This window comes from Sprattus sprattus (genome assembly GCF_963457725.1).
Source record: "Sprattus sprattus genome assembly, chromosome: 3".
NCBI lineage: Eukaryota > Metazoa > Chordata > Actinopteri > Clupeiformes > Clupeidae > Sprattus > Sprattus sprattus.
Genome location: NC_137922.1, coordinates 11,776,927 through 11,804,851, shown reverse-complemented (window position 1 = coordinate 11,804,851; position 27,925 = coordinate 11,776,927). Strand labels below are relative to the sequence as shown.

The window sequence follows — 27,925 nt, the reverse complement described above, 5'->3', positions numbered from 1 at the left end:
AAGATCGCACAGAGTCTCACTCTGGCTACTGTGCGCAAGGGCAAAGAACAGAGGTACACGGCTACAGGCCGGACAAGACAGTCACATTACTCCCGGTGCCGTATGCACGGCACTCTGGATAATGCAGTCCTAAAAGTCTGCCGGCACCGAAATGGCTGACTCGGAAGCCAGCAGACAGGGAGCTTGCGGGGCTGGACGCCCACGGACAGAGAGCTTGCTGGGCTGGAAGCCAGCTGACAATGGGGTTGTAGTTGCCGGTGGCCAGAAGGCGGAATCCCAGGGACGTAGAGTGGGCCACAGAGCTAGAAGACTTGGGCAAAGGTTTCACCCTTGTAGCGACGAGACCAAACACGGAGTGAGGGGAGTGCAGGTTATATATAGGAGTGAATCAGGTGTGTGTGATCATGTGATTTGGGACCTGAATGCAGTGCAGCTGGGATGGTGAATGATACTGATGACATGCAGCTGAGAGCATGAGTGAGAGTGAAACAGGTGTATGTGCTTGTGTGATTGAAGGGGGCGTGGCCGGAGCGGAGCTCAGCAGGAACATCACAATAGCCTCTACCCACAAAAGTTAAAACATTTGACTTCAGACTCATATTAAACTACATGGAGTGAGTCAGTCCATTGCAAAGTAATTTCCCCCTTGTCTCGTCTTTATTGTTCTGCATTGCTCTGGGCCAGCCAGATCCAAGGTTAGGTCAGGTCAAAAGTATTGGGACACCTGATCATCACACATATATGAGTTTCACGCACATCTCATTCCAAAACTACTCTATAACAGTTGCCTCTCTTATAGGAAGTCTTTCCACAAGATTTTGTAGTGGGTCTGTTGGATTTAGTGCCCATTCAGCATTAGGGAATTTGGACAATGCTCTTGTGTGACTAGACCAGGCTTGCCGATGCCGTTAGAATGGGTCCCAAATATGTATAGTGGTGTTTAGTTCAGGGGTGGCTTGATTTTAACCGAATGAACAAAGTGAGTCTGTGACGGGGCACCTGTGTGACCCACCACTGCAGCCTGTAGGCTGCTGCTTTTGTGGACTGGGTGAAGGTGTTTTGGTGTGTGTGTGTATTACATGTTTGATGTTCATGTCTTTGTTCAGTTAAAATCAGCACACATTCAATGTCTTGTCTCTGAAATTTTCTGTTTATTTAGTTTAACAATAATCATATTGTCATATTTCATACCGTTTGTCAACCGGTGTTTAGTGTCTAAGTTTGTGTTGTGAAGATGGCGCGATATATGGAGTTTATGTTTAATGAGATTTGGCTGCTTTATTATGTGTCGGCTATGCCGGCACCAAGCCTAATTGCTACCATGTGTAGTCTGTGTTTCCTAGTTGATTGGGAGTTTGATTGTTTAGGTATGGCTGCTGTGAGCCACAGGTGTTGGTGCCTTGCTGATTGACACACCTAAAATCAATGATTGGTATGAGCCAATTCAAGGTGCTTGTCAAGGCTACTTAAACTTACCTTTGTTCTTTGTTCAGGAAAGTTGCCAGTTTAATAGGACGTAAGTCCTTGGAGCTCTCACGATGGGCTAGTTACCTTGGTCCTTTTATTTGCTTTTGTTTTGTTTCGTAGTGAGAGTGATAGTGTTTAATAAGGACTCTCACTGACCAGTTAATGGTCCTTTTTATACATGTGGTCTTATGTGAATTGCTTATTTGTTGGTGGCTTCATGCATTTGTCCTTAGTGAAAACTGTATTTTTTATATTGATTTAGTATTGTCAGTGTTTTAACTGCCTTTGTGCCTTATTTGGGTTAATAAAAATACCATCTAATAAAAAAAACATCTTCAACCTCCTGAGTCCTCTTATGAGTAACATCTTGCTCTAAGCGTGAAGGCTATCCCGACCTTTTACAGAGTCTTATCTTATCAGGATAACCCAATCAGCCAGCAAGATACGGGAACCTGTAACTAATATCATAGGTTGACTGACCTGTCAGTCTGACACAATGCGCGCACCCAAGACTATTTTGTTGCTATCATATGTCCATGGTTGCTATGGTAAACTCTGCTAAGTCTGTGCGTGAAAAACATAAACTAATACTTTCCTTGACTGGTCCACACATGTGTCAATCATGACTGTAGACCAATGAGATGCAAAGATATCCGAGTGCACAACAGAGAAGGTGGGATGTAATCAGTAATTCACGTGCCTTTGTTTTGCCGTTTAGCCACGCAAGTTTTAGACAGTTCTATAACGAAATGCAGTTGTACAACAAAACACATTTATTCTACATCATCATGGCTTCTAAAAATAAAACAGTGAATCAGCCCCCAAAAAGATTGTTTTTATGGGGTAACAGCAGCATTGAAAGAGCTTCAACCGTTGGATGACGAGAAGATTGAAATAGAGTCTGGTAGAATCAGAAAGCAGCAAAAGTCACGGAAGAGTATATGGAGAGATCACCGATTATTCATCTTCTAACTTTTGATTGGGATGAGATATCAGTTCCATTTGTTCAGGTGATGGCATACCCTTGGGGGCACACAATTTTATGACATAACTGGCCATTTCAATTCATTTTCCCACTTAAATCCACAGTAATCTAGATGCAAAAGGAAAAAGAATTAGGGGGCGCCTATATTTTGGGAAGGTTATCAACATCTTTCTAAAATTTGAGATAACATATATGGTACTCTAAAGGTATTTTATCATAGCTTGAGGGGCACTTTTGTAACATCAAATTGAAATTTGCCATCATACTATACTTAAGACTCAAAAGTAGGCCTTTACATTTGGGCATGGAATTTTAGGTAGAATTTGCCAAAAAACATCAAGGTTCTAACAGGTTAATGAAAATGGGTTTGCTGAATTTTTGAGGAATTCACTGTAAATTTACATAGAAACATGATAAATTGTTAGTATGTACATAAACCTTAATATAATGAGCTACATATTTAATTTCAGATTATCAGTGTAATTTTATTTACATTTGCATGTACTTTAGAAAAATGGAAAAATTATGTATAAATAATACAGTTATTTTCTGTAAAAAAAATAGAAATCCATGTAATTTGTCATTATTGGCATTATCCTTAAAATAGCAGTCGTGTTTTTAATTTATAGTTAACCTCCATTATTATACGTAGTTTTGTATACAATTTCATAAAACAGAAAACCACTGTAAAAATGTAGAGTTATTAACTGTAAAATTAGGTTGTTTTTTTACAGTGTACAAATATGGCTTACGATCCTCATAACATCATGGTTGGCTAAGCAATATGGCTTTTAAAGATTCTTAGTCTGCAGGGTTTTCAGTTGTGGTACAGAATCACTGGGTTGAACAAGGAAGCACTTATTGATCTCCATTTCTTTTGTTGCTAAAAGAGAGAGAAAGAAAGAAAGCAAACATAGTCTTATACAGAGTTAATAACGTGTTAACTACTTAAGGAACAGGTTGTGAAAATAGCAAGTGGAGTAATGCTAAAATGACAAGCGTGCAAAACAGAGTTTATAGACTCATTAGTCTCTAACTGTTCCTAGTTATTTCTGGTCTTTCCGATTATTAACGCTTTTGAAGTGTAGTGGATAACAATTGAAAACACTTTTTCATTTTTGTGCGTTGGTTGTCACAGTACCTTGCCACAGAGGGTTTGGAGTTCATCACCCACTGTAAATATTCCTTTGCAGCGATGCTATCTAGCACCTTGTTCATATCACTGGTGAAGCTCCCGTCTACATGTCTCCTCTGCAGTGACTCTGTGCCCAGAGGCTCTTCAAGTCTGCGTGTACAGCAAACACAATGTGAACATCATGGAACACCTCTTCAAGTCTGCGTGTACAGCAAACACAATGTGAACGTCATGGAACACCAGGTACGCAACCCCAGAGCTTTGTACACTATTACCCACGCAGTTCAGCTTTAGAGTGTCATTGTGGTGAAGGGTTGCTTTTTTAGGGTGTGCCTCGGTTAGGCTTTGCACCTTCAGAAATACCATCATAAATAAAATAGCCTACATGTGTCGAGCCACTCACAAATACCATCATAAATACAATAGCCTACATGTGTCGAGGCACTCACATATGTAAGATTTGTGTGAGTTGCTTGAGTGTTGTAGGATGCTGTGTATTGAATGTGGTGATGTTGCCACCCGTCTAAAAATTCTCGCACACTTCAATTCGACACTTCTGCTCAAAATATCAATGAATTGCATCTTAATTTCATGGCGTTTTATTAGCACGACCACTTCAAAGAACAGCACACAGGGAATATCAGAAATACTATTGATGGTGGTGAGTGGATTAATACGACAGCAGTGATTGATTCTCTCTCTCTTTATCTCTTTGTTTTCCTCTCGTCTTGTCAGTAATACTGTGGTGGTGTCGGGAGAGAGCCTACTCTCTTCTCGCTTGTCCAGATTTCAGCCAGGACACAAATTCTTTGGCCGCCTGGTCCTGGAGATAGGTGCTGACGTCGCTGGTGAACGTCCCATCGGCGTGGCGCTTGGAAGGGTTAGGTTTACTGTGGCAGAAGAGGCACAAGGGATCAAACTTCAATCAACGGTACGAACGTAGATTATGTGAGCTCTCATGTCTTGGACCAGTGATTTAGCCTATAATCTTCTTGGACCACTTGCAATAATATTAATCATTTAGCTGAATAATTAGACATTTTTCATACATGGACATGGATTTCTACCACTGCTATTTGGTGTTTGCTTTGCTTGTTTATTTTAGGGCCAGAACCATTGTATATATCCACAAAATCTATACCTAAGGGATTTCTAATATCAAGGGTTACGTGTGACATGCAATTCTGTCACACCAGTCTGCAGTGCTGCTGAGTGAGGGAAGTAGAATAGGGTAATTTGTCCCTTCATGTTCAGCGATCAGTACATGGTTAGGAAATCATTCTAAGCCTAAAAGTTTCCACACAGCAATTAATCCTCCTGTTTTGGGCAGCATTATGGCAAAGTAAGCAAGTGGTGAATTCTCTCCCTCTCTCTCAAACTCTCTCTCTCTCTCTCTCCCTCTCTCTCTCATACACACACTCACCCACTTCTCTTGGCGTTTATCAACCATTGTACAAAATCCTGAGCTCTTCTGTTCTCCAAGTACACTTTGTAGTCGTTAGAGAATGTTCCCTCTGAATGCCTCTTCATGTTGGGAACCTCCTTTGGCTCTTCTAACAGGGTATCCTGCATCTCCAAGCTGCAAACGTGAAAGGTATTCTAAGGTTACCCAGACAGGCCCAAGAAATAGTGTGATGTATCCTTGGGGTAACATCAGGACTGTTAGTGTTGAAAAAGATATTTTCTACTTCTACTTCTACTTTTTCTACAGGATATTTTTTGTTTAACATTACACAGGCTGCAGTGGCAGTCTTTGAGGATCAACTGGGTCTTCTTTCATGGCTGCTATTCGGTTGTCCTTCGTCATTGTTACCATAAACAACAATTTATCCTCTACATTATATTAGCCTTCCAGTTAAGAATGAATGCCCCAGTGGTCTGTCACAATAAAGAGCCAGTAGTCTCTCACAGTAAAGACAAAAACTGATGTGCATCTTCAGCCTTACCTGGAGTTCCCCTCACCCTCCAGCAGAGGGATCTGCCAGCTGCTTTGGATGATGATGAGAACAAGAAGTCCAGCGAGAGAGTGCATGCTTTTCATTATGACTCCTTCATCAACAAGAGATGAACACACACACACACACACACACACACACACACACACACACACACACACACACACACACACACACACACACACACACACACACACACACAAACACATACAACACACACGCACACACAGTCAAAAACCGTAATTTCTCCACTTGTTCCTCACTCCAATCTGATCTGCATGTTTTTCTTTTAACCTCTACCTCCTTTAGGCACATGATCTTTTCTTTTTTTATAAAAAAAAAAGTCCAGTGGTAGCATAGACCTGCACACCCAGGTTGTGGACATCCCCCCAGACTAGCCTCACCTTTGTTGGCGTGGAGTAGAGAGTGGAGAGCTTGGCTGAGTTGAGGCAGGTGTCTGAGATCCTGTCTTTATCCTGAGATGGTCCTCTCTGGCTGTTTCGTGGCCGTCTCCCTGGACAGAGGGCCCTTTTATAGTCACCCCGGGTGGGCAAGTGACACAGTCCACACGCGCATGTGTTAAACTTACTCGTTATTCCCGACCCATTACACCAGGACCGGTTTCGATGGGTAAGGTAAATTTAGGCCCTCTGTTTGTTTAAAAAAAAAAGAGAGTGAGAGAGAGACAGAGAGAAGGTTGAGGCAAGACCGAAAGCAAAGATAAGAGCTGTCAGTTGGCTGTGGAAAAACAGGATGCCATCCTGTCAATTAGAGGAGGAAAATAAAAGTAAGTGCTATCATGTCACCATGAAACTGGGTGATTCTTGTTTCTCAAGTTGTGATATGATACAGTAGGTAAGGTTGTTGAGTCAGTATTAGCGGTTTAGTCACACATCATTTGTTCTTAATAAGGAAATACTCATACGTAGCCTTTCGGTTCCTCAGTCGTACAGGTATACACATATTATGATATTAAGTCCCACAGTGCTTTAATAGTGTAACTGTGAACATTTTGTATTTAAAATGAATACTAACTGATTCTTAATCTTTTATTATTATCATTATATACACTTGAGGCTTGAGATACTCTTGCTAAAATGTGGGCCATGTTGAGTGGCAATACATACAATGGCAATACATACAATGCCAATACTTAGAGTCCTAAATGAACGAATTATAAGATTTAGTCAATACCCTGATATCAAAGTGATAGAGACATTTTAATGAGGACCTTGCTATTGTATTTTAATCTGCTTGCTTTTCCTGTGTGCTGAGGCCTACAGGATGCATACTCTCTTCCTGAGGCAAACCATCTGTTTTTGTACTGATAGTCAGTCTCTCAAGGACATATTCTGAGATCATTGCTGTAACTTCTGAAGCGATGGGACGGGAGAATACCGCCCTTTGTGTGTGAAGAAACCTGTTTTTTTCTACTCACATAAGGCTGGCTGTGCCCAGATCATCTTTGGAGTCTGTTCACAACCTTTGGTTGTAGCAAACTTCCTCTGTTGCAAAATGAAATTCTGATTGCTGGTCTCTGTCTCGTTAATATTAACGTCTTGATATTAATTTATCTAACACAAAGTTAAACTAATATAATCACATATGTTTTTGTAATTATTTATATAAATATAAAAAAGAGAAACCTCATTAAAAACAATGGTGTCTGATTGAAAAAATGCCTTGTAGTATATCTTGCTATGATGGTGCCTTGTGGTATGCATTCATCACACTGAAACATTGTTGTGTATACCACCATTTTATTGTCAACGTATCATAGATGAATGCTTATAAATGGCAAAAAATAAATATTTTGAGGCTCATAATTTACATTACATCACAGTCAAGCCATTGTAAAAATAGTAATTCTGGACAATATGTATTAAACACTTACAAGAATAGTGTGACAGATAAATCTGTATAATTTTACCAATTAAAACAGCATGAAATACTGAATAAATATTTGTGCTGAATCTTAATGTGTTACATTACAATAGACCAATGACCCAGACCCTCATGAACAGCATAATAACTCTGCATAGTGTTTTGTTTTACATGGACGAGGACAAGCTTCTTCACAAAATATACCAATACACAGCTGATAATCTACATCACTTGACGAAAGTCATAAGGAAATTGCATTTGAAGTGGTATTAGGTAGTCTTCAAATGAAAAAAAGTGAAAGAATAGAAGAGTTTCCTGATTCTTGGGTAGGCATTATGTCAAAAGGGTGTCTCAAGCAAAACACCTCTGCAGGAAGTGGCTCATGTGAGTGTAGACATGGTGATAGGCCGAGCCTCCAAGACCATGGTCCTCATCAGTGTACCACTAAAACAGAGAGAGAGAGAGGGGGGGGGGGAGAGAGAGAGGGGGGAGAGAGAGACAGAGGGGGAGGGGGGGGAGAGAGAAAGAGAGAGTTTTGCATAAGCTCTTCGGGGAATGGTAAAACATGGAATGATTGTAAAAGCCACAGGGTTGTCATTTTTTACTACGAAACCCTGCATATGTCCAGACCAGTATTTTTCCTTAAGTTCCAAAGCTGCCTTTTTTTTCATGTGTTTAAATCATCATTATGTGTCATTTGAGATGGCCCTTCTGTTGCTTGAACCCTTGACTTTCATAATGGCCACCTTACAGCTTTTTAAAAGGTTTTTCATCAAACCCATGTTGATAAGTTAAGCAGCAAAGATGATGAAGCATTTTTCTCATTCACATGGCTCATTCTGAGGTTGTCATAGTCAAATTATGTTCTCTCTCTTCAGATTTACCATGGCTTCGAAGTCCACCTGCTCATCCACCAGAGCTTTTGAGATCTGGGCTGCTTGCTGGAAATGCACATTGTCTGAAGCAAACAAAAAACAAGCAAACACATAAACATGAACAGTGTGAAGACAAAAATGACGACTTCTGTTTTGTTTTATTGGCTTAACCTTTTGGCTCATCCTAGCGACATCCAAACTACCAACTAGGTTGATGTTTGTATTTGTTTCCTTTTTAACTAATTAAGGTTGCTTAAGTAAATGGAAATTAATTAGTTTACAGAGAAAAGGAGTTATTTGGCATTACAGTGTAGTTAAGCACACAAGAGCTCTCACCATCTGCTGTTCCGTGAATCAAGAGGTATTCGACAGATGCGAAGTTCATCGCTCTGCCAGTTACAGTTGAGTTCTGTAGAAAATCAGTGAAATGACTATACTGAGTCCAACTCATCATTGATCAAAAACTTTACAATGCATAATTAAGATGTTGAAAACAAAACGTACATCGTAGAATGCCTGGTTGTCTTGTGGTCGCTGCATGTATCTCTCCGTATAGATTGAATCTAAGAGATTCAGTAACCAAAAAAGACACACAGAAAATTAAGACTGTGTATGTATATATCATAGGCTTTTTAAATATGATTATTTATTATGTTATACCGTAATATTCCCATTTGGACACAGGTGCAACTGCCATGCCACACTTGAAAACACCACTTCCTGCCCCTAGGACCATGGAGGTGACGTAGCCACCATAGGACTGAAGGAGAAGAGAATATGCATCACAGATATCACAGATTAGTCAACACACAGACCAACACACGCACGCACCAACACACACGCACGCACGCACGCACACACACACACACACACATACACACACATACACACACACACACACACACACACACTCCAGCCATTAACTCTGGTTCTGACGTTTACCTACCCAGCCCCATATAGCAATCCTCTCTTTGTCAATGAACCCAAGATCTATGAATTGTCTGCAGAAAAAGAGAATATTAAAACAGATTAGTTACATTTCATTCAGGCAGGATGGTATCCACATTAATGCACAAATGTACACTGTCTTCATGAATCCATTGTGGGTTTAGCAGATGATAATGATCATCACTAGTGGTTTAATAGCTGAACTTACATAGAATAAGTTCCATCCTGTGCAATTATGTGAATGCTAGTGTGGACTGATGCTGGATGTATTTTTTTTTTTACGAAACCCTTAAGGTCTTATTTGGGATATACATTTACCTACCCTAACTCAAAATGACCTCGGTTTAGCTACTCAAGCATTAAGTACCAAATTGCCATGCTTTCTACTACATGCAATGCAAACTACTTATCTACAGAGGGCGATAAAAGAGCAATAAAAAAAAATGGACTATAGTATACAAGTATGTCTCCACATGGGCTGATAATCAGATAACAAAAAAAAAATGACGTGATTCACTACTGTTCATGTTCACATTATGTATGGCGATGCCAATGGTTCTAGTTGTGTTAGGGTTAGTTAGGTCTGGGCAATGGGTTCAGAGTAAAGCCAAAGGCCTTTTCCACATGTAGAGCCTTTTCATTCGGATCACTAGTGGGTGATAACTTATATAATATAATAACATAATAGAGGCCGCATAACAAAAACTACTTCATAAAACTACTAATTAAACTTCAAGTGGTGACAAGCTGAGGAAGCCCGCAGGGTTCTAGATTTTGCACCTTTTCTTGTGTGTGTTCTTGGAAGGCAGAGTGTTTTCACCTTGCTGCTGTTATCTGATCCTCCACCTCATAGGTTCCCAGGCGTTTATAGATGAGATGCATTATCTCGTCTCCTTGGAAACCACTTCCTCTGCCATCAAAGCTGGCTACGATTACCTTCTCTGTGCTGGCCAAGTAGGTGGACCAGCCCAGCCTGAAGCGAAAGTCTGACTTCTGGCTACAAGGCCCTGCATAGCTGGAAAGGTAAAGCATCAAATCAAAATAAAATCACTGCATTTTTTTAACACGTGTGGTCTGGTTCAGTGCTGATTGGCAAATGCTTACACGTCGATGAGCACGGGGTATTTCTTGGACTTGTCAAAACCAGGAGGTAAAGTCATCTGGTACCACAGTTCTGTAAAAGAGTCCCAATGATTTTGTCAGCATTTGAGTACGTCATCAGATCAGTGAGAATGAAACATCCACTTGCGTGACGATTGCAGTGTGGAGGTGTAAGTTGGCTTCATTTGGTGGCCTATTGACATGAGCCTCACCATATTTGTCAATCTTTATCGTGTCGTGAATGACTGAAGGCATCGCGATTTCTTTCAGGATGGCACCCAGATTGGTGTTGTCCTCAAGAACCTTGACTTCTGATATAAGGAGAAAAGAAAAGTGAAATGAACATAACATGAATATAAAAATACTTCAAATTAAAAATTACAAATCACATTAAGAACTAACATGTTGATGGTCAATATTTAAAAAATAAATAAATACAAATACACAACAGAGTTTACAAATTATATAAACCGATGAACCTTTTTACTCCCTAGTCTCTCACCTGAGTCCTTGCCACTGCTGCTCCTAAGTGTGTACAAAGGAAGTCCGGGACCTTCAGAGACAAATGAACACGGCAGCTTACTACAACACATCAGTGTGCCATCACATGCATACACTACTAAGGTAAGGAGTCCTCTTGGCTTCAGCCTTACATGAGGCATGTGTGTACAGCCTTTCACACCACACTGGTGTACTTTAAAGTAAGTATTCATTGTCTGCCTCTCTTTTCTTCCCCTTTTGATTGCACTTTTAAGCGATCCAAAACTAAGAAAAGCAATATTATAGTAAACACTGAAGGCTATGCTAGGTCTGTGCGATAACACATTTGTGTTTCGAGTCTTGTGTGTTTATGTGTATGTTTAGTTCCGACAGGCTGGAAAGCTGACCAGAGCAGTCCATGCGGTAGTAGGAGCCATCTGAACTGATGCTGGCTGAGTTGTATTTGCACCTCTCCTGATCCAGATTGCATGTCAGGCACTCAGAACTGGAGGTGGCTATTGTGATCCTGATGCACACACACACACACACACACACACACACACACACACACACACACATACACACACACAAAAACCACAGGTACACAGTTGCGCACATGCACAAGCATGCACACAGGAAAATATGTTCACACATATACGCAAACACACACACAAGCACACACACAAGCATGCACACACGTTTACAGAAACAGAGAGAGGGAGAGAGAGGAATCAGCGCAAGCACTTCCTGTTTATACTGAGATCATGGGAAATAGCAAGAGATGATGCGATAGCAGTGATAGTGACAAGAGTTCCAAGCTGTTTTTCGAGTCTACAGAAAGACATGGGCAAAGCCTTTCATCTTCTTTCTGTGACTAAAGTTAGGTGTGGGTCTTACTTGTAAAGCTTTACATATGTAAGCAGTTACATTAAGGGCTTTCTGTTACTAACATTAGGTGTGGATCTTACTTGTAAACATGTCTTTGCCCAGGATGTCCTTGGTTTCCAACAAAGAATCTGCAGCAAAAAGTAAGAAATACAAAATAGCAAGGCTTGTCTTTTATACAAGCATGGAAGGCAACAAAGAGCTGCAGGTGTGAGATTGCTTGCTTGCGATAACTTACATGGTGTTTGAAGTCACCTTCAAAATACTGATGACTTCCCAATTTCCCTTTGTGATGAACGTATGAGTGCTCTGTGCCAAAGAAGTTAATCATCAAATTTATTTCAGACAATAATTAATAATTCAGCATATGTATGTGTCTTAGTGTATGTGTGTGTGTGGGTGTGTGGGTGTGTAGGAGAGAGGGACAGAGAGAGAGAGAGAGAGAGAGAGAGAGAGAGAGAGAATGTTTGTGTATTCCAAGCACTTACTCCAGTGACATGATTGATATGCTTGTAACCAGTAGTGTCGCTCTCTATAAGGTAAAAACCGTTGCCATCTGCAGCAAAGACTGGTTCCGATGGTGAAAACTGAAGACAAAATGAATCTTGTCTAAGTTCATAGTGTTCAATCACTATAAACACTACTCAAGCTGCCTCTGAGTGAAACTTCCCAGACCCTGACACCAGTGTGATATAATATTGTGTTCTTTCATCAATATATTGATCATTTATATTGATTATGGTACTGGTAAGTTCAAACACCTTATTGATGATGTGTTTGTTTGTTTTTTTTACAAAAAAGGGCATGTTTGTTTCAATGTGACAATATGCTTTTATAGAAGTTCAAGGCATTTGGTAGCTTGATGGGACATTTAAAAGTTTAAACATAGTAAAAAGTGTAGCTTCTGGATGTGTCAGTAAATATGTCTCAACTGTAATTAGTCAGCACTAGAAAACTAGAAGCTCAGAGCACTTACCCGACCCACCCAACCGTTTTGCATAATTTGTTCATGTTTCTGGAAAGACAAAAGAATGAATTAGACTTCTTAACATTTTCACTCAGTGGTAACAGTATAGGACATGAGCTGAGCTCTATACACTTTATTGATTTTCTTCAAAAGCACTATCTCGTATGATGGTTTGCTTTAGCAATTAATGATTCGCCATTATCTATATTATTAAGCAGTTTTTTAAAGCGAAGTGAAAAGTCACTTACTGCGCCCTCAATCCAGATGATTCCATCCCAGTCATAGACTTGCAGAAGCACGTGGCTCTGGAGTCTTTTTTGCCACTGTATGGCAACGCGTGAGTCTGATACCCAGGTAACAGTGCTCAGGTAGTGATCACTACAGGGAAAAGGTTAATCACATTTCAATCAGAGCGCAATTCAGAGCCACAGGCACAACCACTGCCTCTGAATGCGGTGGATGCATGTATACAACACATATATCAACGCATACATTTGTACAGTGTACCTCCAAGATGAAACAATAAAAAAAATACAATCCAGTCACTATACACTATCTATAAACTCATTGTGTGCTATGTAATTGAAACCAAAATGAAGTGAACAACATTAAATCCATTCTCGGTCTTATTGCTATTTGGTGACGTTTCATTTGTGTATGTTCTACAAACATTATGTTGACTTACTCTGCTCCATAAGAATTTGGGACGACAAGTTCTTTAATTATAGTTGAGTTCACATCAACAACGAACAGGCGGACTGTTGGGTTTTCAGCTCCTGGCTTCAGACACAAAACCAAATATTTGTTCAAATATAAGAATAAATGTATACAATCTCACAATTCAGATATATAATGATGAGAGCAGAGTGTGCCAAGTGCAAAACAGACTTAAGTGTGTGACCCACACAAACCAGCTGTGTTTAACCTTTGAGTTTATTCTACTTGTGTCAAGTTCAGAGTCCACATACAGATAGAAAACCGCACACTTAAAAAAAAAGAAAGAAAATGGTTCTGCCTTTGTGACTCTAGAAGAACTCTTTCTGCTTAATCATCTGCTCACGATCCCACAAAAAAAAAATCAGAACTCCTGCTCAGAGCTCCACAGTGAATGGTTTGTTTTATGATGTCAACACTTTGTACTGATAGTATGATACCATAAATAAAGTATGAAAGCAATAAAGCATGCAAGCAATAAAGCAATAAAGTTCCTAAAAATGTCCTAAATGATTTGTTTGGTTCTGATTGACATCTAAATCTGTTCTTCTATGAGGACAAAGCAGTAGAACCACTTATTTCTCTTTCTGGGATAGGGGATACCTTGGGATAGGGGACCATGACTGTTTGTGGGTACTGCCCTTTTCCATACCAGGAGTACTCCATGATAGGGACGTCAGTGTCGTTGAATTCGGCGTAGGCCACGTGCTTACCTCCTGGTGACCACCACAAGGCGTGGTTTGTGGAGAACATCTCCTCTGTAGAGTCACACAAAGAACACAAAATAGAATGTTAACATGACACCAACAACAACAGTTTGACCTATTGTTTTAATACACTGCCTGCTTTCCATAGGCATTTAAAGGTCCAGTCCACAATTCTAGTAATAGCTTGTTGATATTTGAGCTCAACAACCAAATTCCTGAAGCAGAAGGACTAACACGGCTCAGTGCGAGGCCACTTGTTTTCCATTTACAGACCAAGGACTGTGCAAGAACACCAGAGTTTTTTGGAGCACACACACTGGATGAACATCAAGAGGAATCTGACAAGAATTCAGGCAACTTGACAACAACTGCAGGCAGACTGATATATATTTCATATACTTCCTGCTCTCAACACCACTTGAAAACATGAAAGCCTTTCCCCCCCATCTGATCCTGCTTGCAAGTCCCTTAGGTCACGACTTTAAACAAGTCGGTGATTGTTGACAGAGTATTGAAAGGTTTTTGCTTTGACTGGATTTGGGTACTGTTTAATGAGCAGGCATCACTAACCCTCATAGACCCAGTCTGGAATTCCATTGAGGATTAGGTTCTCCTTTCCATTCTCAGTGACCTGCATGACTGCTCCAGTTGGGCTGGCCTTTACATAGATATTATTCTTCCACACGTAGGCCTGAGGGGAGAATTGATAACGTGCATTGATTATGTATTGATTAATGTCAACAGTGCCTGATCTTAAAGTAGAAAAAACGCACTGTCATGCTTGTCTCATGGCTTATTTATTTTAACCAGTTTATACACAGCCGCTTTTCGGCCTAAGCCATCATCAGTGTCTGATCTGAATTGTGCCTGATCTACCTGGTGTAAATGTCCCTGTAAGCCATGTAGGGGGTTAGTACCCATATCCAAGGATATGTTGTATTATCTCATTGTATTTCGGATGCAGGGCTTTTAGCACACATACAAGGTTGATTAATTATGTTGATTATACAATGATAGATTTACATTCATTTTAAACTATAACAATTTTAATCTAAAGCTATTGGTTAAATGACAATTTACTAAAATAATTATTGCGTATGTATATCTTAGAGGGTATTTCTTGTCATTAAGATATTTTATAGTTTATGAAGGTCCAGTTTTGTGGGGTTACTCATGGCTTATTAAAAGTTACAAGGAACCATAGATGCATCATAAAATCACACTCACTATTCCTACCAAGCCATTTACAACGTGCTTATGATCTACCCACAGAAGGAACACAGCAACATATCTACCTTGTGATCTCTTCACACAATAAACAAAACAACATATCCACGTGAAATTTCAAAACTGATGAACTACAATGCAGTAATAAAGCCAGCCAGTGAGAGACAGAACGGTCCATTTTTATGGAGGCTCCTCCTACCAGGTGAGTGATACGACTATCAGCAGATCAGTGAAATAGTCAGAGATAAGGCTGTTAACAGTGTAGTCATGATGTCGGCCCGGCTATCTGGATTTAGGTGAACATGTATGGCTGACAGATTTTGAGACTTTTACATAGGCGTCTCGGTGCACATTTTTTAGTTCCATTATTTGAAAGATGAATCATTGGCATCTAAAGCTATGATGCGACTGATTTGCAGTCCAGCCAAATGGCCTGCTTGTAGCATATAGTTTTAGTGTACTTCCATGCCTATCCTCACCAGTGCATTGCCGGCTGGAGCCCATGCCAGATACTGGATATCGTGAGGAAGAACTGGTTCGACAAAAACCCTGAATGGAATGAGAGGACGATTATCTTACATGAACATCTAATGTTAATATAAATGCTGACGTTGGATAGAATGGATGGAATTCATAATGTGTTAACTTCTGACCTTAAGCAGAGTTGGCAACTGGGGGTACTTACTTTGTAGAAAGGTCATAGAGGTAGTAGGAGGCTGTGTAGGAGTGTCTCCATATCTGTAGATAAGAAAGGTCGTTGTTGAAGACATTTGATATGGCAAAATGTGTTACTGTACTTATATTGTATTGGCAGTATTGTAATACAGTTTAATTGTCATCATTATAACGTCATGGCTTGAGATTCTATTTAAATAGCCAACTTTATTGAGCGCATTCATCACCTTGGAGAAGTTACTCATGAAGGCAACATAGTTGTTATCACCGGAAATTAAATAATCAAAGGCTTCCACTTGGTCCTATTGAGAAAAGAGTAAACAATAATAACTTTTTTTAACACAACGCAACCAAGTACACACTGACATCCTCTATCGACACAATCTGAAAATAAAAACCATCTTACAAATTTTGTTTTTTCCAGAAACACAACGCCTTCATTGTCTGCAGTTGCTGCACTGTGCTTGTAGACTACACCATCTCTTCCTCTATGGACATATTCTTGGTCTGTGATTAAAAAATATAAAAATGCATGAACATACATAATAAGAAACATTAAAAAACTAATAAAAAACAAGTAATTAGATACTCATGTATTCATTCTGTGATTGTCAGTGCTGATGAATGCCCTAACTAACACTAACTTGGCCTTGTTAAGATTCGAATTGCCCTCACTGTATTATCACTATACTAATGAAGTATATTCATGAAAGGTTGTTTTCAGCCCTTAGTCATAGAACCAGCTAGCCAAAGCACATTTTAAGTGCTTGATTGCACAATAAGACCAGATGTCAAGACCAGATGTCTAAACTGGCTGTTTTATCCAAAGTGGTTAGGGGGAGGATGCTTAAGGTCTGTGACACTGAATAGCTGCTGTCTTGGTAATGTTATGTACAGTGTAAAAGTCAGTGTGTGATGTACCTGAGATCCAGCGGAGGTTGTAGGACCTTGCCCTGATGCTACCGTTGAAGTTGTCCGCCAACGTGAATGTCCTCTGGGTCTCTGTCTTCTCCTCTAAAAACACATAACTTTTATTTAGATCCCTACAGTGTTGCTCTATAGACTACCATTATACAACATGAACTTCACATCAATCTGCAATACATAGGCCTTTACAGTACTCTGTTTTTTAAATCAATTAATGCCTGGATGTTAGCTCAATGTATTTCAATGTATCGCCATTAATCATTAGCAGAATAAAAAAACAGACATTTCATCAATCACTGGATATCTAGATCTGTGCCTGACCTAGAAGATGAAATATGTTCATTACCATGGTACAAGTAGGTTTGTTTTCATGCATGCTATCCATTGTGATTTATTGCTGACCATCCAAGTAAGGCAAACATTCATCTAAGTAGTTAGGCTATACTCCAAAAAGATGACTACAAATATGTAAGTCCACTTGTTTCCAAACTACACGTGAAGCGCATGGCTAGAGCAGTGAATCAAAGTAAAAAAAAGTCAAAGTTCACACTGCCCACTTAAAGAGATAAGATAGATGGTGTATGTTGTTAAAATGTGATGTAAGAACTGATAAGGTTCGTAGTTTAATAAGTTATTTCCTAGTAGTCAGTGGCTCTCACAAACCAACAACTGCACCATTATTTGTCAGTGGTAGTCCACTGTGATGTTGAGGATCTTAAGTAAGGAACCACAAACTGCAGGCGACCACTACAGTCATGTATTGGGGATGTTACACTTGAAAACTACAACTTTCTATTTGTCTTTCTTGGCATCAATACGAGGAACGTACTGTTGTTCATGCCATTTTAATACTGAGTGCTGACTGAAACAGGTCGCACTTACCGTTTAGAAATATGGCAGTGGGGACAGCTATTAAGACGACAACAACAACCAACCCCAGAATTCCTAAGATCCATTTCCCGATACTTTTCTGTAAGGAAAAAAATCAATTTGTGCAATATAAGAAATGCGCAACTTTTTCACTAGCAATCTATAAAGCCATTTCCACACCTCCTCTTTTTGCCTTCCAGCGAACTAAAATTCGTTCCTTCTTTCACTCGTTCATCCATTAATGTATTGGTTCACAGCTGACTGCGTTAGGCTAGAATCGTTGAGACAGTCGAGGTAGAAATACTATGGCTATATCAAGGATAGTCCAATTAAGAATTCCATTGCTCAAATACTAACCATTGTGGAAGATAGGGCTGGTAGTCGGTTAGGTCGTATCCAGGTCTAATTTTTTTCCAGTTTGGTTGAAATAGCGTGAAACAGCAGCCAACTACCTGGACCGCAACAATACTGTAACCTACTCCGCTACAAGTCCAAAAGAATCGCGAGTGCAGCTAGAAATTTGTGTTAAATATTATCTCAACATCGGTTGTAAAGTAGACAATAAAATTCCGCTAGATTAAAGTTCGCCAAGTTAAAACGCGTTGGCTACCCAAAATGGCTCGTGGACAGCAAGCATTACTTTACATTTAGCCCACAAGCCATAGACAAATATCAAATTAACTATGAAGGACCAGTTCGTTCTGTTTAGTGTGTAACTGTGTCGTTCATCATCATATGACTTATAAGGCTACTAATGACTCAACAAACTTTCCTCTTTTTCTGTGAGCTCGGTTCAGAATGTCAATCCACGGGCATAAATAGCTGCGGAGAGTATGATCAGAACTGATTGCAAGAGGTAGTTTATGTGTGTTCATTTCGGCTTGAAAGTTAATAGTCCTTCGTTCTTCTTGTCATCTCTGCTAAAACTGGCAATTCAGGTTAATTAAATGCGAGGGTTTCCCCATGTAGGAGTCGCGCGCGTGTATACACTTGCCCCACGTATGCTTGCAGGAATGAAAGATATGAGCTTGGCTGGAGAACATGTCAACAACTGGTTGCAGAGTCTGACAAGTCAAGGGACGACAGCTGCAATCCTCCTTTGCATCTACATTGCATCTGGTTGCTCCAAACGTCCTAGATTATCACACCCAAGACTCGCTCTAACACAGGCAGGATATAGAACGAATCCATAAATGTATCTATTAGAATGTGTGGATTCATTTGCATTTTACACATGTTAACTACAGATTAATTTGAGACAGTGGCGTTTAAATCTACAATCTATACAATATTCAAATAGATTGGCCATGGCTGTTTCTTTTCCTTTGCTAGGACCATTGTAAAATTTAGATATTGTCATTTTAAAACACTATTTCTCTCATAGTTAGGCTTTTCGGCAATGGGGCATCATTTGGCCATGTGAGCAGCATGCACTTATGAAATAGTTTTCCTTTTATACATTCTGAGAGATAACGTGCTATCCCATACAGGCTTTAAGAAAAAGAAAAGAAGAACAGACATAAAAGGTCAGCTTTAATATACTATGAATCAACCCTTTAAATTGTGAATTGTGGGGGATTTAGTAAAGTAAATTGCCATTACTCTCATAGTTGGCCTTAGCTTTTAAGCCTTAGCTTTTAAGGGCACGCCGTTTCAGATAGCAATTGATTAATGAATTACATCAGGACCTGGGGGCATGAGGGCATATTTGGTCTTGGACATCACCTGTCATCACATAGAGAATATAAAGGGTGGGATTTTTCTCTTGTATAGTAACACCCCATTCAACTTTCACTGTCTAAATTAGCTTGAGAACACACACAAAGCTGTGACAAGACACACAAAGAGAACGTTCCCCTTCCCCGCCATGTGTATAAACTCGTTAAAAATCATGTGGTTATTATCTTTAATGATGGTTATGAATTCATTTATGGCCCTGTCCAAGTAGCGTACTTCCTCATGGATCTCAGTCCTGCTAGACACACAAGGGATATCTGTTGTTGAATATTAGCTACACATAGGCATTAGCTACACAATTTCAGTCGCGTTGTGACACAGAATTACTTGACTGAAATAAAGCCATCAGTTGGCTTTCCAGGCTTGAGTATTTAACCCTCTAAGTCAAGTTTAAACCTTTGATAACACCTAGACACTACAGGCCTCAAATGAATGCCCTTGTGTACTTCACAACTATACATACAGGAAACAGTCAAGTTAATATAAAAAAGTAATAATAAGTATCCCTAGGATCACTAAACTACATCCAAATAAGACAGTCCAACCTCAGGCAAATGATTGGAAATCCAGAATGATGGAAACGTTGAGAACATTACAGAAGTTAATTTCTTTTGCACATGTTGGAATAGAGGGGAAGCTTCAGTGAGTGTAGAACAGACCTTTAGAGGAGCCATTCATTTTCTTGTTTTCCACTGAACACCCATTGGTTTCCTTCATCATGTTTTTTTTCCCTTGTTGATCTTTGTGTCTGCGTTTTTTAGCCAATACTGTAAGAATTAAACCCTGATGATTCTGATTCCTCCATACGTCCTTAGGTTATTCAGTTTATACCCGATTCACCTAGAAGAGTAACTAGAAGTCACTGAATAACTACTATCGAGAGACATTTTGAACACTTGTTCTTCATGGTTACTGCAGTGGTTGCTCAATGGCAGTTCTTGGGTTTACAAAAGATACTTTTTTAAGATATGCAATGTATAATTTGCTGTCTTTACAGCACTACATGAATGCACACTTTCAGAAAACACTTCCAGGTTTCCTGTGCAGAGTTGAACAAAAGAAGTCACCCCAAAATCCTGTCGAATAACTCAATAACTTTCTTTAGACACTCCCTCTCCCACACTTCATTCTTTATCCATTTCTCATTGTTTTCAAGTAGGTCTGCATTCCTTTGCCACCTTGTTCCTGACATAACCCCTTCAGACCAATCCCCGCAAACAGATATACAAGTGAATTTTCTTTTGAATCATGTTTGAGAATTATGGAATCCGAGGTTGTTGTTTCCTGATGATTTTTCCATCTATTTTCATTATGTGCTCTGCTTTCTCTCTCTTTCACACACACACACAAACACACACACACACACACACACACACACACACACACACACACAGTGGCGCGGGAAGGGGGGTGCTGAGGGCGCTGCAGCACCCCCTAGCTCCAGGCAGGGAAAAATAAATAAAGCTCTTCCTCATTATTATGTATTAAATATTTAAACGGTTTAATACATATTTTTGCATTGGGGAAAAAAACAAATGTTAAACAAATGGGTTTGCTAGTATTTTGTTTAGTTAAGTAGATCTTGCTATATGAGGTTCACGTGTGTGTGCTGAAGTTGGTACTGTAACGCTGGGTGTCCACGGTACATGTGTCTTGCGTTTAATCGCTATGCGACAAGTAGCCTGGGGGGCGTGGTCAGAAAATTCAGTTTGGCTGTAGCAATGTTCAAGTATATGAAACTTATTAGCAGCTAGCTAGCTAGCCACTATGTGCTCCAATGGGTTTTTGGTTAAAGTTTTCGCGGCAAGCTAACAGTAATAGTTCAGAGTTCAGTTGTTGCGCTGATTACTTTAATTTATAATTTGTGTATTTATTCTATCTAAACCATATATATCAGCCAGTTAAATCACGAAAACGTTGTATGTAACTTATTAAGCAGCTAGCTAGCTAGCTACAATGTGCAATGGGTTTTCGGTCAAAGTATCAGCGGCAAGCTAACTAATGAGCTTAATTTAAGACCTACAATATTCTGTTTGCCCTCACAGCATTCGTGTAGCATATAAACAACAAACCAAGTCGATTTAAAAGTCTTGTAGATAACCTTTATTCACATAAAATATGTCCCGGTAACTGAGTCCCGAGACTCCGCCATCTTGTTTCGATATTTTTGATTACTATGAGCTACGTTGACTTCCAAATCACACACACGCCGAACGAAATTTGCTCTCAGCACACAGCAAGTCGCATTCATTTGCATAGAGTTAAAAAATCCCCAACTTTCAGCAGGCAGCAGAGACGACTTTTTCCTCAGCAGGTGACAAATCGCTTCCATTCTATCCCAATGAGAGCGACACGATGTCGCGTCCCGTGGACACCCACCGTAACGGATGAGTATTTTGGCAAAAATGCGACGAATTAGAAGATGGAGATGCTGCAGCACCTTCTTCTACTTTCCACTCACGCATTCCACTGTCGCAATGACTAGAAATAAGCAGAAACATATTTTGGAGTTGTTATCGAGGAGCATAGTTAAGATAAGTTAAATAAGCGATGAACAGTCAAGGACGTCAACAACGATGACGACAGAGTAAAATCGTTGGCCACAGGCTATTCTGTTCAAAGGCTAGATTTTAGGCTAATAGTTTATGTACTTAATCTGAGGGTATCTAGAGATAAAGGAGCAAATTAACATAGACCAAACTTTCAAATTCTTTATTGTGGATTCACAGGAGTTGTGAATGTAATGACGTTTATAATTTATGCCGAGATCTGGAACATGCCACATAATCGATCGTGTTATATGTTTTGTTGTTGTTCATTTATTTTTTGGATCTGTTTACATGTTTAGATTCTCGTTGGCGATAGGCAATAATTGTAAGGCAATACCCAGCCTATTTCAACTTCGGCCTCTAGCCTTAATTTAGGCTATGTATGTGGATATCATCGTAAATGATGGAGGACATTTGCATAAATTGAACTCCGGCAGTGAATGTGTAGGCCTACTGGCTACGGAAAAATGAAATAAAGTTTGCATATATTAGAAATATTTCATACTTGGTTCTGGTGTATTTTAAACGTTTTTTAAATGTCAGTTAGTGGTCACAATCAGTGCTATAGCCTCTAAATACTTGTGTACTATCATATTGTTGTGACTTCATCACAGGCGGAGATCCCATTTCTTTGGAGGGGGAGACAATGTATGGTAACATCTCATAGAGGTGGGGGGGGGGGGGGGGGTATGAAAAAGTTGCTGTCTGGCCCTATTGCCCTCTCTCTCTCTGTATGCTTTCTTCGAACTGTGTTTGCTACCTTGCAGGACTAGACAGCTAGCTAACACAGTCTTTTTCTCTCTTCAGATCTGCACGCTGAATCCGGGGTATGTTCCACGTGCTTCGTTACTGCACTGTACTGGAATAAATATTGCGCATTTTACTGGGATAAAGACAGATTGCTGCATCATCAACCACAAAAGAAACTCCCTAAACACAGATTGCTACATCATCCACAAAAGAAACTTCCTTTTTCCCAAAAAAAGCGCTGGCGGGCCAGAATTGGTCCGGGGGCTGGCTGCTGACGACTCATGGTGTAGGCTACTGGGCTGATTGACTGAAACAGGGAGCTGACAGTAGCCCTGCCCGTTGGAAATTAACCTGTGAACCAAAACACTTTGAGGAATAGGGGATCATGATTTTTCAACACTTAAAAAACACATTGTTTTATGCTTATAATTAGCACCGCTTGTGTTGTTGGACTATTATTTCATATTACTATATTATTCAAAATTATTTTTTTGTGTTTACAATGATTGTTGGTCCCCCCCGGGATCTCCGCCTATGGACGTCACATAGTTCAGTAGAGCCCACAGCACCCCCTGCATGAAAGAGGTTCCAGCGCGCCTGCACACACACACACACAGACACGTGTTGTTCTGTGTGGGTTTGTTTGTATGTATGTGTGTGTGTGTGTGTGTGTGTGTGTGTGTGTGTGTGTTTGTGTGTGTGTGTGTGTGTGTGTGTGTGTGTGTGTGTGGGTGTGTGTGTGTGTGTGTGTGCGTGAGTGCGTGTATGTGTGTGTGTGTGTGTGTGTGTATGTTTGTATGTATGTAAAAGTGTGATGTTTGGCTAAACCCTCAAAATTTCTGAAATCCCACAATCATGTTTGAACGCTTGTGTCCCCAGAACACAGTCCCCAGAACAGCATTCACATGGAAAAACAAGGCACGTGTCAATGTCATTCAGTGTTTGCTGTTCACCGGTTGATTTTTGTTTTCTACTTGATAATAGTTTACATGTGGTTTTAATGGCGAAGGTTAATTGCCAGCCATACCATAAAAATCTATGGCTTAGTCTCATTTAATTGGAAGAATGGCTAAGCACTTTGAGGTGTGACAGTGACAGTAGCCTTTTACCACAGTGGGATGCATCCTGTGTGGGGTTAAGTGCATTGCCAGTAAACCGCATCTGCTCACAAACGCATTGTAAACAGAACATAGGATGTTCAGCTGAAGACTCAGCTACTGCGTATGGCTTACTGGCAGAGGACGACCGTATGCACTTGTCTCACCTATGATATGACAGCTATGCATGACGTCATCAAATATGGAATGATGGAAGGGAATGATGTCATCAAATGGTGCCATGAGATGGTAGGTAGCACATGGTACAGGTGGGTTTTTTCTTTACATCACTTTTGCATGCTTGATCTGGTAAATTGTGTACAAAGACATAAAATGTATGAACCAAAACTGGACTTCTACCCAAGCAGGAGGATTGGATAGACGTTTATAATATTTACTGGTACTGTAAACTTGACTGACTACATATCCATCTCAATTTATACTATTTATAGGTAACAAAAACGTACCTACTGTATCTTGTCTCATGCCATACTTGTATTAGTTGATAGCTTTGCGAGGACAGCTTGAACAAGACTTTTGATGTAACAGTAACATCTGCTGATGGTCACATACACAGGATTTGGTCAATGAAGAGCCAAGCACACACACGACTCGATCCAACCAGGGAGATAAAACACTAAAAGCCTGCTAAAAGCTTCACAAATATCAGGCCCATTCTTTATGGTCGGTGAACAGACACTGTGTACCATGTCATCTCCCCCAGTCCGGATTTCCTTAGCAAACAGTCAGATCACTCTTTGATGCTTAATGCAAAATGTAGTCAGCGGCATTAGATGGAACATGCTTCCATTTTATTTCCCTTTAGGCAAGCTAGTTGGGGCTGTTAATGAAATTGAGTGCAGTTGTCACCCCTACACACGTTATATACTTTATTGGAGGTCCTGGTGGCGTTTTGAAGAGATAACATAATAAATGATAAGGGCTGCACTGTTTACTCATCACGGACTGGAAGCTGAGGCTATGGTTTTGTGTAAAGAAAGAACCTTATCGTTTGAGATCATATCATAGGAAGGAATTTCAGATCTGTCCAATTCCCGATTTACACCGCTTTTGGAATCGACCTTAAAAGGCTGATGTTTTCCTTTTATCTTGTGTACTGCATACCAATGTCCGGATGTTCTCTGTATATAATCTTCTGTCGCAGAAATTTGCTGATGAAAGATATTCATAGAAGCACGGTTCTGACTTTCATTTCTTTTTGTGTTTTAAAAGACTACACAGAACTTTTAACAGTATTAAAATGAATGAAGAGTCATTCAAAAGCAAAACCCCAATCTTTATTTCTTTTGAATGTGTATGTTTGTGCGTGTGTGTGTGCGCGTGTGTATGCGTGTGTGTGTGTGTGCGTGTGTATGTGTGTATGTGCGTGTGAATAACTTTTGTCTCAACCGATGTCTCAGTTACCCTCAGTTATCCTGACACGCAGAGTAAATACACAAAACTTTGAAGGCTGGCAGACCTCCTTATTGCATGTATAGCCAGGAACACGCATGAAACAAAGTGTGATTTGACACCAGCTTGTCTGTCGGTGTGCTGTTATTTCACTCAGATACTTGGCATTCTGGGAGCCTGACGAACCTCTTCTAAACATGTCTGACAGGGTCTCTCACATCCCACTGTGTCTGGTTAATGTAGCATTGACTAAGTTTGCACACTTAGAGATAGAGAAGTAGGGTGGTTTTACAGAACAGGATTCCCACCCCCACTCAAGAGTGGAATGTGTACGGGCATTCATTTGTGTATAGCAGATATTTTGGTTGAGGGAGAAGAGGAATTCTTCATGCCATGCGGCTTATAATGCGAAAGAAATATGAAGCCATTAAACAAAATTAAGAACATTTGGGATTTTGAGCGTCATATAGACATATAATCCACAGTTGTTCTATTAATATTGTGCTTTTTTTCCGGTTTTTCTTGTTTATCTCTCTACCATTCAAGCCCTTAAACTTTCAATGCTGAATCGTCTTTCCCAGTGTTCACTGCAGGAGTATCCAGTGTCTGCTACATGAAACACTCTCACCAACATGACGACTCTTTTGCACACTCTGGTGGTGTGAATCCAGAAATATATTTGTTGTACTGCATTTGTTTGCTGAAGTGAAAATAATACACTGTGAAAATAGCCAAGGGGCATGCACAAATTCACTATTTTGTACCATTTATCCAAAAACTATGTTATATAATTAGTAATTGTAATATAGACATTACATCTCTAAATGTCTGAACCCTAAGGAATTCACCATAGGTGTAAAAAATAAAAATAAAAATGACATCCTATTATGGCAGTTGGATGCAATCATAAACAGAGAAAATGTCACAAGCACATAAAAAACAGACATGAAGTTCAGTAAGCTTGACTCCTTTGAGAGGCAGGACTGATGTCAGTGGGTGGACAACAGTGAGGCACAGGGTATTTTCATTAAATGTCAAGATACATGTCAATAGTGTGGCCTGCCTGACCAGTTACATGGTGCTCTGTTTCATAATTAATATTTCCTAATACCTCATCAACCTTGGCCAGCTGTATCACTGTCTGGCATGGAAAATGCAAGGCCTCCGACAGCAAGTCCTGATAGCTGATAGTGTTCACAGCTGGAAAGATCATAGGAACTGCTCTCACATCCATCCAGGCCATGTAACATGCACAGTGCACCCAGAAGGCTCTCAGCATCATGAAGGACCCCACCTTCCCACTTTACCCTCCTACCCCCTGAACACCCAGACCATCCCCACACACTCCACCTCAACATGACCTTTGACCTTCTTCCATTCCACTTTAGACCAAACTGCCACTCCAAGCTGACCTTAACCACCCATTGCACAACTGGTGTGTGCTATGTCATTACAACACACCTACCTGCACAACTATTGCTGCTAGAAATGCTCATTCTACTACCAATGAATGACGTTTTACTGAATGTCTGTGTTGGGTGTGCTTTTTTATGTTAATTTTTCTAAAAATAATGTGTGCATTCATACATGTCCTAATGAAGTATCTCACATAACCACTTCTTTCCAAATCTGAGAAAGTTACCAGCAGATGAGCTGTTTTATGTAAAGTATCACACTTAGCTATTTGATGGTTTTGTTTATCAATGTAGCAGCGCAGTAATAGCTAAGTTCCTTAGCTGCAATGACATGTGTGGTTGATTAATTATGCTGATGAAAGTGAAGGAACAAACATGGTCTCCAAGGTAAATAAGTGATATTTTATGTGCATATGCAGAAGTACAACACGTTTTCAAACAGCCTTTAGATGGGACACACCTTTATAGAGTTGTGTTTGCACTGTCAAGGTTTGACCAATAATGACCTTTTCACTGGTGGGAGTCTCAAACTGCAAACCTTTGTGTTAAAAGGAACACACTCGGTTAGTGTGATAGTTACTGTAATGGTTAATAGTTAACTTTGGTCTTGAATTTAACATGTTTCTGTTAAGGCTTAAAACGTCACATGGGTCAATCCACCATTTTCCCCCTTTGGTCCTTAAGTGTCATAGACATGGTGTTAGAGGACACAAGGAAGCGTACTGTTTAAACATTAGTTTTAATTTAATACAGATTTTTGTATTAGATTTTTACGCAGCAGTAAGGAGATTTTGTCTAAAACTAGCAGATTTTGTCTAAAACAGTTGGCACTGATAAAGTCTTGTTAACATACTAACTGTTGTCTTTGACAGGTTATGTGTTGTGATGAGAAGCTTTTCTCACATTTCCACGGGATGTTCTGGCCCAGAACTCAGAACTACATAGTGAATATCCTGGATGAGTGTTTATCTGTCCTTAATATGACCACATACCATTAAAATTAGCTAAACAAGTTGCCTATAACAACACATCTCAAACTTGAGAAATTTCAGCATATGGATAAATCCTACATTTTCCTCATTTGTTCTTGTTCTTGTTCTGTTTGATCTTGTTTTTAGGTAAGGTGACAAAGGTGTGATGTTATAAGAGCCACAGTTTACAC

The 27,925-nt window shown here is 39.9% G+C and overlaps 2 protein-coding genes across 2 annotated transcripts; both read right to left on the bottom strand.

The window, feature by feature from the left end:
- Positions 1-3,310: 3,310 nt before the first annotated feature.
- On the bottom strand, positions 3,311-5,628 carry LOC308361656 (uncharacterized protein; the record flags this gene model as incomplete). The annotated part of the gene is made up of 5 exons (XM_080834074.1): positions 3,311-3,335; positions 3,594-3,737; positions 4,355-4,477; positions 5,011-5,166; positions 5,534-5,628. The coding sequence occupies 5 exons, from the start codon at positions 5,626-5,628 to the stop codon at positions 3,311-3,313; spliced, it is 543 nt and encodes a 180-aa protein (XP_080690200.1).
- A 1,978-nt stretch (positions 5,629-7,606) lies between these two features.
- Positions 7,607-18,640, bottom strand: LOC308361679 (dipeptidyl peptidase 4-like). The gene is made up of 26 exons (XM_080834100.1): positions 18,160-18,640; positions 17,815-17,902; positions 16,927-17,019; positions 16,412-16,512; positions 16,233-16,307; positions 16,016-16,068; positions 15,810-15,879; positions 14,674-14,794; positions 14,000-14,154; positions 13,368-13,462; positions 12,931-13,060; positions 12,692-12,730; positions 12,204-12,302; positions 11,954-12,024; positions 11,799-11,846; positions 11,238-11,356; positions 10,853-10,903; positions 10,563-10,661; positions 10,354-10,423; positions 10,070-10,264; positions 9,248-9,302; positions 8,962-9,061; positions 8,806-8,864; positions 8,638-8,710; positions 8,311-8,384; positions 7,607-7,870 (listed from the first exon to the last, which is right to left on the bottom strand). Exons 1-26 carry the CDS (start codon positions 18,160-18,162, stop codon positions 7,778-7,780), a joined length of 2,229 nt encoding a protein of 742 aa, XP_080690226.1. The 5' UTR covers positions 18,163-18,640; the 3' UTR covers positions 7,607-7,777.
- Positions 18,641-27,925: the final 9,285 nt, after the last annotated feature.